Source organism: Myotis daubentonii, chromosome 8 (assembly GCF_963259705.1).
Source record: "Myotis daubentonii chromosome 8, mMyoDau2.1, whole genome shotgun sequence".
Lineage (NCBI taxonomy): Eukaryota > Metazoa > Chordata > Mammalia > Chiroptera > Vespertilionidae > Myotis > Myotis daubentonii.
In genome coordinates this window covers 88786895-88804984 of record NC_081847.1, presented here as the reverse complement: position 1 = coordinate 88804984, position 18090 = coordinate 88786895, and the positions used below count along the sequence as shown (strand labels likewise).

The 18090-nt window shown below is 45.7% G+C and overlaps 1 protein-coding gene across 19 annotated transcripts in view; it reads left to right on the top strand.

The window, feature by feature from the left end:
• DTNA (dystrobrevin alpha) overlaps positions 1-5199 on the top strand; it is a 308637-nt gene extending 303438 nt beyond the window's left edge. For 10 of the 19 annotated variants that reach the window (XM_059707355.1, XM_059707354.1, XM_059707356.1 and 7 more), the window contains one exon: positions 4087-5199. In XM_059707355.1, coding sequence (XP_059563338.1) covers positions 4087-4227 — 141 coding nt within the window. In that variant the 3' untranslated portion in view covers positions 4228-5199. Of the gene's footprint in view, positions 1-1562 lie in introns of all 19 variants that reach the window. The other 9 variants (XM_059707360.1, XM_059707362.1, XM_059707365.1 and 6 more) reach the window with 2 other exon arrangements.
• The last annotated feature ends 12891 nt before the right edge of the window (positions 5200-18090 follow it).

The following is an 18090-nucleotide window of genomic DNA, read 5'->3' as shown; positions in this document are numbered from 1 at the left end:
TGGAAGGATTTTATTGACCTCATTGCCTTCTGCTCTCCTGATACATTTACAACTGCAGTGAAAACATTCTCAGGAGCTGTTTCTGAAAATATTCGCTCCAGTTCTAACAAAGCTAGTCCCAGAGGAGCGAGCTTTTTCCTTTAATAGCAGTCTCCTTCGCTGAGCTCTGGCAATTTGATTATTTTTGTTCTGCGTGTTATTTAAACATCAGTAGTGATTTCTTAGAAAAATATATATTTTTAAAAGCCTAATAAATTGTCCTTGATGTGAACCCAGATAAAAAGTGGCATTTGGTTCTTGTACCTAAAAGCCACGTATTTCAGTACTTTGAAAGTTCCTGGGCAATGTTTCATCTTTGCTACAAATTTGGCAGTAAAAACAAATAACACAGCTGTGGCCTCTGCCATTTAATGCACCCTGTACCTGCCTAGATGGCATTCACAGGACTCTAAACGTGAGCCAGCCTGTCACTGAATCAACCACTCGCGCAAAATTCATTTACAACCCGACAGAACCCTGCAGTTTGTCTGGACGTAGCCGAGAAAGACAGCTGGAATTCTAGAGCAGCTCATGGTCTTTAAGTCTATCTGACTTTCTGACTGCATGGCAAGACCAGAAATTATCCCCCAGGACAGGCACCTCTGACCCAAGGGTCCTAAAGGCAGCCGGCTTCATCAGGTCAGAGTTCATTCGCTTCCACCCACCGAGCCCCCACCCCCCTCCCTACCCCCACCCTCCTACCCCCCCCCCCGTGGGGAAAGGCCACGAGGTGGGACGCCAGAGGCAGGGGAGGCCCATCCTCTGCTCAAAAAGAGCCTGAGGCCTATTCGAAGGCGAATATGCACTTAGCAACACAAAAAGCCAGAACACCTGGTTTCCTGCTTCTCCACTGGCCACTTCAGGAAGAAATGTATACAGAGGGGTTAGCACTCAACATGGAGTCCACCACAGCTCCATTGGGCCCACTCAGATCTTGGATTTGTACTTTTCCATCCCTCTGGCCGCATGCTACTGCACTCTCCCTGGCCGGCCAGAGCCTAGCTTCAGATTAGGGGATTTGAAGATCAAAAGTGGATTTAAAAAAAAAAAAAAAAGAGCAGGGCATTCTGCTGGTGAGTCAGTGCTCTCATCTCCTTGTCCAAAGGACAGCTCTGCGCCGCTCTAACCGCCAGGGGCCACAGGGGCCCATTATTTAAACATCAGTAGTGACTTCTTAGAAAAAATATATTCTCAGTCCCCACTGAGCAGGGGACTCAACAGGAGGTTCTTGTCCTCTTTCAGAAGGTGCAATATATAGCACGCACTACCCCAAGACACTCATCCCCGATTATCAGAGGAAGTGAGCAGAGGGTGTACGTGTGCGTGTGCGTGTGTGTGTGTGTGTATGTATGTATGTGTGAGAGTGTGTGTGCGTGTGCGCATGTGTGTGTGTGTGTGTGCATGTGTGCGTGTGTGAGAGTGTGTGTGCGTGTTGTGTCTCGGGGGGAAAGGGAGGGTCCTAAGCTTCCTGACTTAGAGAACAGTTTTCATCTTTAAAAAAATTACACATTCCTTATTCCCAGGCAAACTATAGTCAGACAGATGATGAGAGTAACATGAGCGCTGGTGACGAAGGGGAGCGCTGCGCCCACCACCCACCCAGAGGAGAAGCAGCCTGGCAGCGACTGGGAGAGGAACCACCCCGCGCAGCAGCTCCCGGCACACCCGCCCCTAAAGATGTGCTCTGCTGACTGTAGTGCAGCCAATGTTTCGTTCTCTGATGTGTAGTCCGTAGGTGTGTGTGTTAAGAAGGGAAAAAAAAGACTTCTGTTCAAAGCTAACTTATCAGCTACATCTTCTATAACATGGCTCATCCCTGGTTAAAAACAAAAAACAAAAAACCACAGGCCGAAAACCCACGCTGCTGTTACTCACGATGGCAGTATTAACAAGCATTTTCAATATCATTTGCACATGATGTTGAACCTGTTCCGTTTACAATGACAATATTAATACTGTTTATAGCTAGGATTTGATTTCTGAATTCTTTGAGATTTTAGCAAACCAGTTTATTATACGATGTACATTGTTTTCCACAGTAATTGGGACAAAACAACCCCTTGCAATTATTCATTGACCCTGAAGGACCTGGGTCCTGAGTGTGCAGGCGCGGAGGGCCGGGGCCTGCACTGTCTGCCAGGGCCCCCAAGTCCTGTGAGCAGCGACTGGAGCCAAACACACCGGGATAACCCAGTCTGTGGGGCTGCTTTCCAACTGGAGGTTGTTTTTTTCTTTCAAGATATTCTAGCGAATCAGCCATAGAATTTAGTGTAAATACTTTTTCCAAATAGAGATCATATTCAAAATAAGACAACGTGCAAATTATATAGAATCTAGTTTTTAAAATCAGCACAGATCTTCTTAAAACTGTGAACTATGTTTTGAAATACTCGTGACTAAAGCTGTCTATAAACCACAGGTGCCATACGACCCCCACCCGGACTGCAGTGGTCTCTGCTCTTCCATGGCTTGTTCCTCTCGGTTTAGCTTTAGGGAGCATGTCTCACCGCACCGCTCGCCCACAGGTACCCCCCCCCCCCGCCCCGTCAGGTCGTCCGGAGGCCTTCAGCTCTCACTGTACAGGCTTAAAGTGCGCTTGCAAAAACGTTCGCTCCTTTCATTTCTGAATGTGTATTGCCTTCGCTGGCGCCCCAGTGTTCTGCATGCAGCCTTCTGTGGTCACGTGAAAGGAAACGGGCTCTTCTCCGTGGCGTCGGGGTTTTGCACTCAGGGAAAAGCTGGTGTGCAAAAGAGCTGTGGAAGAAGGGAGAGTGAGAGACTGTCGGTGGTCCTTTATGAGGACCCTTTTGGAGGAGCACTAACAACCTCCCTTAGGGATTCTTGGGAAATGGAAAAAAAAATAACCCATCGTTTTCAAGACTTGATGCAATTAAAAATCCTGCAATATGTTAGATCCATCGTGCTTAAATCGGCAGCTGCTCTGGAATTCCTGCCCTCCTTTCAAAGAAAGAAGAGGACATCATTTTAGAGCAGTGGTTCTCAAAGTGTGTTCCCTGGGACCCGAGCGCATCAGCATCACCTGGGGATTTATTTAGAAATGCAAATTCTTGGGCCCGAACCCAGGCCCATGGAATCAGAAACTCTGGGCGCCAGGCCCCCAATCTGTGTCTCATGAAGCAGGCAGGCCATGCTGATGCACTAGAGGTTGAGAACCACTGCTGTAGGATGACGTTGTAAAGTCTCTGCAAAGGCCTTACTCAGAATAAACAAGGAAGGTTCTGTGTCAACCTTAAAGCTTCAGCAATTTGCTTTGCTTCCCGAGCTGGCAGAAACCTCCTCCCGCCCCACACAGTCGGGGGTGAGGGGGGGTGCCCAGCTGAGAACGCACACCCTGACATCTTCCTGCTCCCTCTCCAGAGAGCCCTGAGATGTCCCCATCCCTGCATTTGGCCAGAAACCATCTCCTTGGCTGCCCTTTAGAATGACATCACTTGCCTCGGGGATAGTAAAGCTCTTGGTTGACGTTAGTAAGGAGCCCGTTCTAGATATCGATGGGCTTAACCAGGCCTCCTTCCAGAGAACCAGGCTGGCACCAAAGTGGCACCACTGCACAGTTCTCAGATTTCTTTGCACAGGTGGATTTCATTGCGGGTTTTGTCCATGTCTCTTCATGTTCATCTCCTTTCCACTGCCCATCTTCTGTGAAGCCGTACCTCTCTAGATGGAGCAGATGGTCCCTGCTGCCTCATACTCAATACTTAAAACCACTACATCCCAGCTACCTGCATTGCTGTCAGCTCTCAATCATAGCCAGGTAGCTCTTGAACTCAGAACTGTGACCCTGCAGGTGGCAGGCAGCCACCGACTGGACTGAGCTGGCATCTGTTGTCCCTTTGTGGTTTCTACATGAGAATGTTTGTCTAGGGTTTGAACTGTCTTGCTGATAATCATCCCCCTTGTCGTAGTTTTCATTGCCAACTCCATCACATGGTTGTTGATCCCATCGTACAAAGCCATTGCAAGGACTCTGGAAACTGCTGCCAATGGCCAATTCCTGACTAACCAGCCACCTTTTCTTTCTCTTAGCTCCACGTCAGCACTGAGACCAGACTCAAGCACCCCTGTCCTGTAACCGAGACAAAATGGCGTGTGTTGTTTTGGTTTGTGGTGGTTTTTGGCGGGTTTCTCTCCTTGGTTCTCCAAATTTACTTTTGGGGCCTGTTCTGAGAGCAAACCCAGCAGGTCTTACCTGTCCCTTGCATTAGATACAATTATATCTTGCGGGGGTGTTCCTTGTTCCACATGCATTGCACACCCATCTCCATCAGGGATGATGGCCTATATGAGCACTGGTCTAACACAGCCAACCCTCCTCCACAGCGCCATGTTCACGGCGGGAGGGAGGAGGGTGAAGTCTACTGTATGGGATTCAGGAATCAGTTGTGGTTGGTCAGGACGGAAGTCGGGGTACGTTTGGTTGGTCAGAGGGAGAAGTGCTGGAGATTGTGAAAAATGTATTCTCGAATGATAAGGCAGGGAAGGCTCATTTGTAAGTAGTAATGTGAACTTAATTGCATAAGAGTGTGGCCTTTGTTGTGATATACTATGTATTTTCTTATATGCATGAGCCAAACTGTTGCATCATAATTTAGCACTGATGTCCGCCTTTATTTTGATCATCTTTGTCCATCCTTATTAGTTCTTGGCTGTCCACTGTAGATAAACATTGTAAATACGGCAACTTTTGGTTGCTGCAATCACCTTGGTTTGATTCCACACAAGGAGCCACAAACAAGAACTCCAGTGTCCTCAGAAGAAAGGGCATTTTTACTTTTGAACCAAAAAGGGGGGGGGGGGGGCGGGAATCAGAAGCATCATATCTTGAGGCTAATTAACTGTAAGACATTTTTAATTATGACTACTGTAATTTGACACCATTTGAAGTAACCAATACAGAGACCCTAAAGATTTCATGATATTCACTGGTATTGTAACAAAACTACTATTGTATGGGTTTTTTGTATTGCTGTTAAGTATTGTTTTGTGTGTGTGTGTGCGCGCGCGCGTGTGTGTGTGTGTGTGTGTGTTGGAACCTCCTGGGGACATGTTATATTTTGAAGTGATTAAACTATTTAATTGTGTGTCTATATTTTGGAATGGAATTATTTCTTCATTAAAAAAATGTTTTTAAAAACACTATATCTCGGGTATGTTATTTCTTTGTTTCAATGAATCTTTCCTAAAGTAATATGAAGTCAGTCTGTTCAAAGGAAAAAGACAAGTCATTACTTGCAGTGTGAAGCAGGACCTATCGGTTGAGTATTAAGCATGTCAGGCAAAATATCTCACCTTTGGGGCTATGATTTTTTTAATGGAAAGCCTTGTTATAGTCAATATGGAGGTGGGTTTGAGATGCTAATAGCTAACATATGCTTACTTTATATCAGACATTGTTACGAGATATGCACTTTATATTACTTATCTTGATCCTTTGAATTTGCAGCATCTAATCAGGTGGTTAGCAAATATTGCATGCTTAACAATTATTTGAGAATGTGTGTCTAGGGTTTGAACTGTCTTGCTGATAATCATCCCCCTTGTCGTAGTTTTCATTGCCAACTCCATCACACGGTTGTTGATCCCATCATACAAAGCCATTGCAAGGACTCTGGAAACTGCTGCCAATGGCCAATTCCTGACTAACCAGCCACCTTTTCTTTCTCTTAGCTCCACGTCAGCACTGAGACCAGACTCAAGCACCCCTGTCCTGTAACCGAGACAAAATGGCGTGTGGTGTTTTGGTTTGTGGTGGTTTTGGGTGGGTTTCTCCTTGGGTGAATAAATGCATTAGTGGCTTTTGTTTTGTGCTAGAGCTAGTGAGAAAGGAGAATGAGCATGCCCTGGAGGTCATCAATATGGTGACAGCAACAAGACACAGGAGTCCAAGGAAGGGACAGACACTCAGAGAGTTGCCACTCCCTACATTCTCATTTTTCCTCTGAGAACCTCTGATTCCCGTGCAGTGGAGTGTTGTGTGTTTTCTTGGCTCAAGAAGCCAATTCCTTTACAGAACCATTAGCAGAGTGAATGGCTTTGGGGGACCTCTGCCTTGGAGTGGGGCTGCCAGTCTGTGCTCATGGACTCTGCGGTTGGAGTCCATGAAAATGCTGTAAACACTCAAGTGGCACCAGAGAGAGAAGCCAGGAAGCTCTGCATCAATTACAGGGGCAAATCCTGACCTGATCATCACCACTAGACGAAACACGGATCCCCCTTTGCTTTGGGGGTGAGAGACAAGGGTGTGTCCATCGGTGCCTGTCAGTATCTTTTAGCTGCATCTCAGTGCCTCATCCCCTCGTCCCTTAAGAAGCAAATTTAGCTCTGCTCTCCCTCTCTTAGTAGTCCTCAACTGTATCTAATTGCAAAAGTCACCTGAGGAGTTGGTGAATTCTGATGTAGCAGGTCTAGAGTATGGCCAGGGAATCTTTATTTTTAGTAAGTGCGTCGGTGATATTTACAGTTTGACAAGTTTTAAGAAATACTAGTCTCTTGCTACTCGAAATGTGGTCCATGGACCAAGAGTATTAGCATCACCTGGGAGCGAGTGACAAATGCAGGATCCCAGGCTCAGAACCAAACCTACTAAATCAGAGTCTGCATGTCATCAAGACCAAGATCCCAGGGGATGTGTGTGCACCTTATGAAGAAGCTCTGGCCTGGAGTCCAGCTTTAAGCCTAGCCCTCCAGGATTAGGTTCCGTTGGATCCTCAGGGGATCGAATGACAAGCCAGGGATGCTATTTCAGCTAGGATGGTGCAGTGCTTCTTGAACTTGTAGTTCTGATTTAGTGACTCTGGAGTGGGTGGGGCCCAAGATCTGCATTTCAAACAAGTTCTCAGGAAAGCTGATACTTGTCTAAGGACTCAACACTTGAGGTGCAAGGCTACAGAATTCTTTTAAATAAGGCAAATTCTGGGGAGCTTGTTCCTGGTGCACAGGGTACAATAGTCCACCCCAGACCTTTGGGGATTCCTGTACATAGCAAATCAAGATACTCAAGTCTACGGACATGAACATGATGGAAGCTCTGTTGTCTTGGGCCACTCAGGTAACAGTTAAACTATACCAGGAGCCCTCGAGGCAAACGGACTTAAGGATCCTGCCAAAGAAGAAGTTTTTGCTCCAAGACTTGAGGCATCTGTCTCCTTGGTAGAAGGACTCACCCAGGAGTAGACTCCACAAGTCTAGTGACCCCAAAAGAGCAGATTGGCAAAGTTGGGATAATGTAACTTGGGTAAGGAGAAGCTGGCCACATTCCAGATTCATCATTCAGCAGAGTACAGTAGCTACTGAGACACCTAGAAAGAGGTTCTCTTAGCACTTTGAGATCCTGGAATCCTGCCCTCTGGGTCTATGATGAAGTGCACACACTTGAAGCCCCATGAGGTACATATGCAATTAGAACTGACCTAAATGGACAATGAGGTGTGTGTACAGGTGTGCCTCTAGGAACACTTAGTTATGGCATGATGTGGTAGGCTGGAATACTAAGAAGCCATGAAAATGATGATACAGAGAAATATTTATCAATATGGAAAATATTCACATAAGTGAACCCCAAAACAAAATTATAAAAGAGTGTAAGAATGGCTCAAGTGTTATAAATATTTGAGTGGTTAAGCAGAGAAAAATATATATCAAAAGGTTGATGATCTTTTAAATCATGGGCTAATGAATTATATTTTTATTTTCTTTATCATATTATTCTATTCCAGATTCCCTCCCAAAATTATTTAGAGTATATGAGTGGATGGATGGATGGATGGATAAGAAACTCTTGGGTTGGGCAGTTTCTTTGTTCTAGTAGCAAGGCTGCTTGAACTGGCCAACATCTTGGAAGGGCATGTCTAACAATGAGAATTTTCTGTGCCTTCAGTAAACAAAGGATTCACTTTTTGCCTATAGAGATGCTTAATAGCATTATTATTCCACAGAACATTAGGAAATATGTTTGCTTACTTTATGTTTTTAAAAACCTAATAAAAATATTGGAGGCTTAAGAGACAAGTTAAATAATGATAATATTTGGTCCTCCTCCCAACCCTAATGGATACAGTAAAAACAACAACAGAAAAGGATAGAAACAAAGCAAGGAAACCAGTAATGCAGGTCATACATCTTCTCCATGTCTTGTCCTGCTGTCTCATGTGTCAGATGGGGCTAAATTATATCTGGGCCTGGCTCCTTCACTTTCTAGTCTTCCGATTGGGCCCCCCAGAAGGAGTGTTACTACAGAAAAGTCTCAAGCAAGAACAACTGTTGCAACACAGATGGCCCTAGGTAAATGGTTTCTCTGACATTCCATTTTTCTGGAAGTCTCTTTGTGGCTGCTCTTGCTTAAAAACAAGCCTATCTGGGAAGGGCCAAGTAGACCAGCTCTAGACCTCAAAGAGAAACGTACCTTTGCTTTCCTTGGCAAAGGCAAGTCAAGGGGATAAGGAAAAAGGTGTGTTCAGGTGTGCCTCTAGGGCTTCTAGGCAGAAGGAGTTCTGCACGCACTAGTCTCACTCACCTGGTGTGTGGGATCAACACCTTAATGGAAATGAAGAGTGCTCCTTTGCCTCGCTCTGTCCTCATCTTTATCCATGCTGTGCCAAATTAACAGATTTATAGCATCTATCTTTGATTTTATGTATCTATCTTTTACATCATGTGGGAAATAAAAAGTGGTATTACAAGCAAAAGTGTAATTATGTTCCATTTCCACCCCAAGTATCCATGTTGACACTACTTGGCATTAACACAGACCCCACAGGTGAAGGGCAAATTCCTAGAAAAGATTGCTCCCCCCTCTGGTGCCAGTCACAAATCTCAGAGGCTACATGTGTTTCTGACTGACTGGCTATAAATTCAGGAATTCCCACTATCCCTGCAGGTTTGATCACGTGTTAGAACAACTCACAGAATTCCCTGAAAGCACTGCACTTTTATTACAGCTTTAATACAAAGAATGCAGATCAGCAGCAGCCAAAGGAAGAGGTACACCGGGGACGATCTGGGGGTGCAGGGGCAGGATACAGAGCCCCTGTGCCCTTTCTCCATAGAATCTGGGCATGCCACTGTCCCAGCAGCATGTTCACCGGCCGGGAGCCTCTGGGCAGCCTGACAAAGCCACAGGGTTGACAAGGATTCCATCTCCATTCTCCCTTACAGGCCAGCTCCCTTCCTTCATTCCCATTTGGGGAAATCAGCCAACAAAGACAAGGCTGACAAGATATGCCCTGTGATTGGCACAATACCTTAATAACAATCAACTTAACATCCCCCTACTGACTCTTCAAGGTGGCACTTTTTTCATGAAAATGGTATACTCATTGCTCTGTTGTTATTGTTTGTTTTTTGTTAAAGAATCCTTTCCTTTTATTGATTTTGAAACATCAACTGTCTCAGTTATATTTCAGAGGAAGAAAGACTAAATTATAAAACTCCCCCCAGCGTTCCAGATGTAAAAAAAAAAAAAAAAAGTTTAAAAAAATGTCTCTCCAGCCCTGACTGGTTTGGCTCAGTAGATAGAGCGTCGGCCTGCGGACTAAAGGGTCCCAGGTTCGATTCCGGTCAAGGGCATGTACCTTGATTGCGGGCACATCCCCAGTAGGGGATGTGCAGGAGGCAGCTGATCAATGTTTCTCTTTCATCAATGTTTCTAACTCTCTATCCCTCTCCCTTCCTCTCTGTAAAAAAATCAATAAAATGATTTTTTTTTAAATCTCTCTCCCACCTCATGGCAATGTGTGTGTGTTTGACATTACCTATTGGTTGTCGGTATAAAAGAGTTCCATTTAAGGAAACAATGCATGGAAAGCTCCTCACCAGGTTCCTGAACATGATGGAAGCTCAGTGGTCACCACCTTCCCCTTTTTCCCTTGCCAGGTCTACAATCCTCATTCATTCATAAAATGGGGGCAATTGGTTTTGCTTTTAGAAAACTCACACAAAAGTAAATTTAACTTAAAAACAAATATAAGGTTGTTTATCTTCCTTTTGTTAAGTTGTATGAGTTCCCTGTAAATGTTGGAGATTAAACCCTTATCGGTGATAACATTTGCAAATATGTTCTCCCATACAGTGGGCTTTCTTGTTGTTTTGTTGATCGTTTCCTTTGCTGTGCAAAAGCTTTTTATTTTGATGTAGTCCCATTTGTTTCTCTTTAGTTTCCATTGCCCTAGGAACAGTATCAGTGAAGAAATTGCTTCGGCATATGTCTGAGATTTTGCTGCCTGTGGATTCCTCTACTATTTTTATGGTTTCCCATCTTATGTTTAAGTCCTTTATCCATTTTGAGTTTATTTTGTGTATGGAGTAAGTTGGTAGTCTAGTTTCATTTTTTTTGCATGTATCTGTCCAATTTTCCCAACACCATTTATTGAAGAGGCTGTCTTGACTCCATTGTATGTTCATGCCTCCTTTGTTGAATATTAATTGAGCATAGTGGTTTGGGTCGATTTCTGGGTCCTCTATTCTATTCATTGATCTATTTGTCTGTTGTTGTGCCAGTACCAGGCTGTTTTGAGAACAGTGGCTTTGTAATACAGTTTGATATCTAGTATTGAGATCCCACCTACTTTGTTCTTCTTTCTCAGGATTGCTGCAGTTATTCGGGGTCTTTTTTTATTCCAGATGACTTTTTGGAAAGTTTGTTCTAGGTCTGTGAAATATGCCGTTGGTATTTTAATGGGGAGTGCATTGAATCTATAGATTGCTTTGGGTAGTATGGACATCTTGATGATGTTGATTCTACCAATCCATGAACACAGTATGTTCTTTCATCTGTTTATGTCTTCCTCTCTCTCCTTTTTCAGTGTCCTGTAGTTTTCCACATATAGGTCTTTTACCTCCTTAGTCAAGTTTATTCCTAGGAAGATAAACAACCCAATCAAAAAATGGGCAATGGACCTAAATAGATACTTTTCGAGAGAAGACAGAAGAAAGGCCAAAAGACATATGAAAACATGTTCAAAGTCACTAATCATCCAAGAGATGCAAATCAAAACGACAATGCGGTACCATCTCACACCTGTCAGAATGGCTATCATCAACAAACGACAAGTGCTGGCAAGGATGTGGAGAAAAAGGAACCCTCATGCACTGCTGGTGGGAATGCAGACTGGTGCAGCCACTGTGGAAAACTAAAAATGGAACTCCCATTTGACCCAGTGATCCCTCTTCTAGGAATATATCCCAAGAAACTAGAAACACCAATCAGAAAGGATATATGCACCCCTATGTTCATAGCACCACAATTCACCATAGCTAAGATTTGGAAACAGCCTAAGTGCCCATCAGTAGATGAATGGATTAAAAATCTGTGGTACATCTACACGATGGAATACTACGCTACTGTAAAAAAGAAGGAACTCTTACCATTTGCAACAGCATGGATGGAGCTGGAGAGCATTATGCTAAGTGAAATAGGCCAGACAGAGAAAGATAAATACCACATGATCTCACTCATTTGTGGAATATAGTGAACAACATAAACTGATGAACAAAAACAGATCCAGAGACAGAGAAGCATGGATCAGACCGTCAAAACTCAGAGGGAAGGTAGGGGAGGTGGAGGTAAGGGGGGGAGATCAACCAAAGGACTTGTATGCATGCATATAGGCCTAACCAATGGACACAGACACCAGGGGGCTGAGGGCATGAGTGGGGGCAATGTGGGGTAACATGGGGATAAGGACACATATGTAATAACTTAATCAATAAAAAAAAATTTTAAAAAAACGAACAAACATAAGGGAATCTATTCAACTCCCTTAGCAATGAGAGACTGGACATTAAAACACTGCGATACAGGCGGACTGATGATCCTACAGACATCCTATTCTGAGCCCTCCCGCTGGCTACACACACACACACTCACACTCACACACTCACTCACACACACGCTCACACACACACTCACACACCCTCACAATCACACAGACACACACACACCCTCACAATCACACACACACACCCTCACACACCCTCACACACACACACACACCCTCACACACCCTCACACACACACACACACACACACACACACACACACACACACAATACCCGGCACTGGCACCCAGACACACGATCAAACAGCCCTCTCTGAAGAACCTGACTACCGCCCCCCAAAAGCCCTAAAAACACCGCCATGGGGCACCCCACCGCACCGACGGCAGAGCTCGGGCGCTCCGGCTCCCACCGGCCACCAGGACCCCCGTTCTTGCACCTGAGCAGGTGTCGCCAGGCGGAGGAGAAAAGCCTTTAACATGCGCGACCGAGACCTCAACACGGAAGAGCGGCCCCTTCGAGGAAGCGTGACCCAGCGGAGGAACAGCTTCCATGGCCACCGACGGCCAGGTCCAAAAGAACCGTCCAGAAGGGCAGCCCTGGACAGCGGGCTCGGCTCCCCACGGCGCGGGGCCGGTCCTCCCACTGTGGGCCTCGCCGGCCGCCGGTGCTCGGGTTCACGGCGAGTCCCCAACGGTGAGAGGTCCCCCGGCCGCCCGGACCCGCCCTGTTCATCCCGGAAAAGGGTGGAGGGGACGCCCGGCCTGGCTGTGGCCACGCTGCTCAGGGAGAGGACGCGTCTGTCCTGGCGGCCGCCACACGTCGCTGCGCTCCCTCCAGGGGGCGCCTGTGAGGCCGCCGCCGCCACCACCTGACGGAGGAGGCGGGACGGGCGGCACGGAGCATGGAGCGGGCGGAGCAGGCGGCTGACTTCCCGCTCCCAAAGGCGGCCCCACAATGCCTCACTCACACACACCGGAAGCCGTGCAGGTCCACGTGTCAGGGGCGCCCTCCCTCCCGCCAGCCACCGCCAACCGCTCTGCCCCCTGCCGGTCTCGCTGCCTCCGGGTGGTCTCGCGAGAGGCCCGCCCGCTGGTGCAGAGGCCGAGGCCGCCGGTGAGCGTGGCTGTCTATGTGCACGGGCGCTCCAGGCCGTCCCTCACGTGCCCGCGGCAGGAAGCGTCCTTTCCGGTCCCCAGTGACCCCAAGGGTCACCGCTGGAGTGTCTAGTCGGTAAGGGGGCAGCCGGGCGCCTTTGCAGGGTTGGGTCCCGTGCGGCCCACTGCGGGGTGTGGAGGGGACCTGACTGGCTGGCTGACTGACTGACAGGCTGACTGTCTGGCGGACAGACAGAGTCATTGGCTGACTGGCTGATGGACAGACAGACTGAGGGACTGACTGGCTGGCTGACTGAGTGATTGACTGACAGGTTGACTGAGTGATTGACAGGCTGACTGAGTGATTGACAGGCTGACTGAGTGACTGACTGACAGGCCGACTGAGTGACAGGCTGACTGAGTGATTGACTGACAGGCTGAGTGATTGACAGGCTGACTGAGTGACTGACTGACAGGCTGACTGAGTGATTAACTGACAGGCTGACTGGCTGGCTGGCTGGCTGACTGAGTGATTGACTGACAGGCTGAGTGAGTGACTGACTGACAGGCTGACTGAGTGATTAACTGACTGGCTGGCTGGCTGACTGAGTGACTGACTGACAGGCTGACTGAGTGACTAACTGACAGGCTGACTGGCTGGCTGGCTGACTGAGTGACTGACTGACAGGCTGACTGAGTGATTAACTGACAGGCTGACTGGCTGGCTGGCACCCATTCATTATAGTCACCAAAGGCCATTGTAACCACGGTGCTGACATGGGACCCACAGTTTTCCTTGTTTATAAGTCACCAACAAACGTGGCCCTTTTGGAGTTTTATGTTTGAATTCTGCTTTTTCTGGCTGAAAGAGGGAATTTGCAAACACAAGGAAGAGGGCTTGACGTTTATGTTTGGATGCTAAACCCAGGGATTAGAAAATATTAGTAGGATCTGTCAGTTACCCACAGATTAGCCCAGGAGCTACCGCAGGACGGGGGCAAATATATGATGACTCCTTCCCGACTGTAAGTATGTGGGGAAAGTTTGAATTAAAACATGAGAAATGCTGGGAGAGAGGGAAAAAAATAGATTGTGAAATCATCATGTTTATTCCCTCTGAAAAGGTACATCCCTAGTGCATTGTCTGTAGCCATCACCTAATTCTTGTCTTTCCTACGCGTCAGCATTGATGGAACAAATATGAGAGGATAAGCGATTACCATTCCCCCTCTAAGAACATCTGCTTCCAGAGGCGTGTTGGCAGGTTTGCAGGGATGTCAGGCTGCCGGGCACAACGATTGCCGTCTGGTTGGTCCTCGCCCTGGCGTTCCCGCCTCCAGGGCAGCCTCGCCTAAGTCCACGCACGCCAGCGTTCAAATGGATCACTGTCCCTTCTCACTGGAAAACAAACAAAAGGTTGGAAGCAGGACGTGCTCAGAACTCGACTTTTCCTGAGTCTCTTAAATATGTACAGGCAGCATTCCACAAAAGGTACCATTTGCAGCGATGTGTGGGAAAATAAACTAAAATTCAAAAAGAGAAGCATCGCCAGTCATGAAGTTCACCATCAAAAAATAATGATCGCAGAACCATCTTTTCGAGGTACGGGAGCCGCCAGCTTCTTTCCTTACTGACCGAGGCAGGTCCGCGTTATTCACGGAGCAGTGCTACGTCAGACATCTGGGTGTCTGGTTGGGATGCTGGTAGGATCCTGTGGCTACTTTTGTTCATCAGCTTTCACTCGGGTCTTGAGACATTTGATTAAGATTTTGAGTGGTTAACTTGGTTAGCAGCTCCAACAACCACCTTTGACTGAGATGATTCATTGTTGTGAACATTTTTAAGATGGATAGAAGGAGATGGCATTTGGGTTTGGTTATAACCTATGAAACAGTGGTTTAAGGAAAGGCAACTCCTCTGAAGTTAAGAGTTGGTGGATAAGAGAGACTTTGTTCTAAATTAATTCGAACCAGAATTAAGTGAAAGGCGTCAGTGAAGTCAAATGAAAATCAGTTTCAATGGCCAGAAAAAGAAGTGGGGCTGCAGGATCTGGGTGGTAGGCTGGTTTATTTGACCTTAGGCAAATCACTTAACTTCTCATTCTCAACAAACTTCTCATTGAGAGTATGAATGCCTATTTTATTTTTTCTTAATATATTATTGATTTCAGAGAGGAAGAGAGAGGGAGAGAGATAGAAACATCAATAGTGAGCAAGAATCATTGATCAGCTGCCTCCTGCACACCCCCCCATTGGGGATCGAGCCCGCAACCCAGGCACATGCCCTTGACCAGAATCAAACCTGGGACCCTTCATTCCACAGGCTGACACTGTATCCACTGAGCCAAACCAGCTAGGGCTGAATACCTACTTTACATTCTTTACAGAGTTATTGTGATGATCACATAAAATGATACAATGAAACATAAATTACTATAGCCATAAAAGTAATTTATAGCAATATGAATGAAAAATATATAATTCACCATTCAAATATAAGGTATTGATGTCACCCACATCCGTTCAAGTGCTTTATCTTAGTTGATGTTCAGACAACTTACTGTGATCAGTTCCCTTTCATGTCTTCTAAGAAGCCAAGGGCATTGGTTCATTTCAATGAATGACACTATTCTTAAATTGATCACCATAGAAAAATGGGTCTGCTCTGTAGATAGCAATTAACATGGTAGTGACCCTTGCCCATTGCCAAATGACCAGCACCACTCTATCACCCTCCCTTCCAGTTCTCATTCAATTAAACGGGGTAAAGGTTACATCATTGCAGCAGTTTCCTCTAACGTTCAAGATTAGGTTAGCCTTGTTTCCCATAAAACAGAGGCCCAATGTAACTGTTAACCAAGAAGCTGAAACAAACTGCACAAGGATTACCCTTCCCCTCCTCTTGCAATTAGTAACTGCGCAACTAAAACCACACACACACACACACACACACACACACACACACACAATGATAGCACAGGAAAATCTGACTCAGTGTCATAGGAATGTTGTCCCCCTCCTCCAAGTAAATGCAAATGTGTATCTCATTATGAAAGAACTGTTCAGGAGGGTTAGCGGGCTCTGGTGTTAAGGAGTCTGCTGACCTGCCATTAACCAGGCCCCAACAGGAACACAAGGGAATGAATAGAAATGATAGAGGTTTTTTTTGTTTTGTTTTTTTAAGAGTGAGATATTGAGAGTTGGCTCCCATTCCATGGATATGGGGCTTCCTTTAAGTATAAACAACAGCAAGAGCTGAGAATGACTGCCATCCTTGAATGCCAAATAAACATAAAATGACAAGCACAGATTTTTGGCTTTCTATTAAAGCTTGGTTTTTTCAGCAACCCCCTTTGTTGCCTCTAAAGACAATGGTCTCAGTGTTTCTGAGCCAGAACACCAGGACTCAGAGCAGAGCCTTCCTTGCCGCACCCCAACCCAGTTCACTCTGCAAGCAAGACTAGTGTCCCCTTTGGGTTTGAGAGCAAGCCATCCCTCCCACCCTGGCCCATGGCTGAAGAAGCATTTGTTTATTGAAACTAGAGGAGTGGTATATGAAACTTCAGTTTGCAGACCAAGCCCAGGGCAGTTTGATGAGGTGTGTGCTCAGTCGGTTGGGTAACAGTAGCTTAATCGTGCACTCTGAAGTGGACTCAGTTCAGAAAGTGGGGATTTACCTACTTCATTAGTTCATTGTGATTCAAGCTCAAGCCTCCTTATTATGAACCTAATGTTCATTTAGGTAAAGTATGAGTCACAGGAATAAAAATAATACAATGCTTATAAGCCACCTGGTGGTGTGGACATAGTGTTGCCTTATTGAGGCTTGATGAAGAACACAATTTTTCTTCAAGTTCAGACAGCTATTTTGTGCCAAACTATAGCTCCTTACCCAGTCAAGTATGAGAGTTGGGTCATTGTGAGAATTATTTGAAGAAGTTATTCTCAGCATACTGTTTATTTACTTATTTATCCACTTATTTATATTAGGAATAACATTTTTTTCTGTCTTATTTATACTATAAGCCCTGGTAAACTTGATAAAATAGTCTAACATTTCATATATAAGAAACAATAATGCTGTCCACTTCTCAAGTATATTGTGAAGGATAACTAACAAAAATTAATATGACATTTAGCAACTAACCTTGTTCTAAGCAAGTTTATAGACATTCATAGCTTGCTCCAATGGAACATATTTGTCCCTTTGATAGCAATACCATGCATCTTTAAATGAAGGATTTCATTATGGAGATCATTTACTATTGGAATATTTTAATATCCATACTTAAAGTTCATTAAAACAAAGAGAGGAAATAGAAGCTGATGGTATTAGAAGATACAAATTATTTGCCCATACATTCTCTACTATTGCCGTGCAAACCCAAACTGATCTCTGAATCTGGTGGAATTAGAATAGAGCTGAATTTTCTGCATGAACCCAATGAACTGTGGACCAGCAGCTTCCTCAACAGCCACATTCTTCCGTATACATTTCAAAAGTTCTCCATTTAGTGTTCCCCAGACAGTATTTTCTGAACAAAACAGCCCCTCAATCACAACCACAAGCTAGGGTTCCTCAGATTTCATTGTCTTCAAAGGTAAGTTAACGTTGGTAATTGAGCAATGGCTTATACTGTGTCCTCCTCCCCAGCACTTGATTTCACAGTTAACTCCAGTGCCTGTCTTGGATCTTAGCTTCATTCTGACTCTTTACAGGTTTTTGGACCGAAACGTTCCTGGACCCTTTCTGACTTGGCCTGTCCCTCCAGTCCCAACAAACTCCCCTGCACGCCATGCTTTCCTCTCTAACCTCACAGACACCCACACACACCAGGGCCCAACAGGCTCTGCCTCCGTTGCCCAAACCCCTGCGGGGAGGGGGGTACATACTGCTCATCATCATGACCCTTCTGTTTGCCTCATACAACTAAAAGAAGATGTGGGTTTGCACTTAAAAGAGCCTACACCCACAGAAAAGTAAGGGGTTGAGGAGGAACCACCAGCATGTGTCTTGAAATTGTCACAGGGCACTGCATTTGCCCTTTCCTGCACTCTGTGCCCCCCTCCCCACAATTCTCTTTGCTGTGGAGAGCTCCCAGGTCACCAAATTTACCCTGGAAAACCTGCTGAGAGGTTTTCAAGTTAAAAGGAAAATCTCC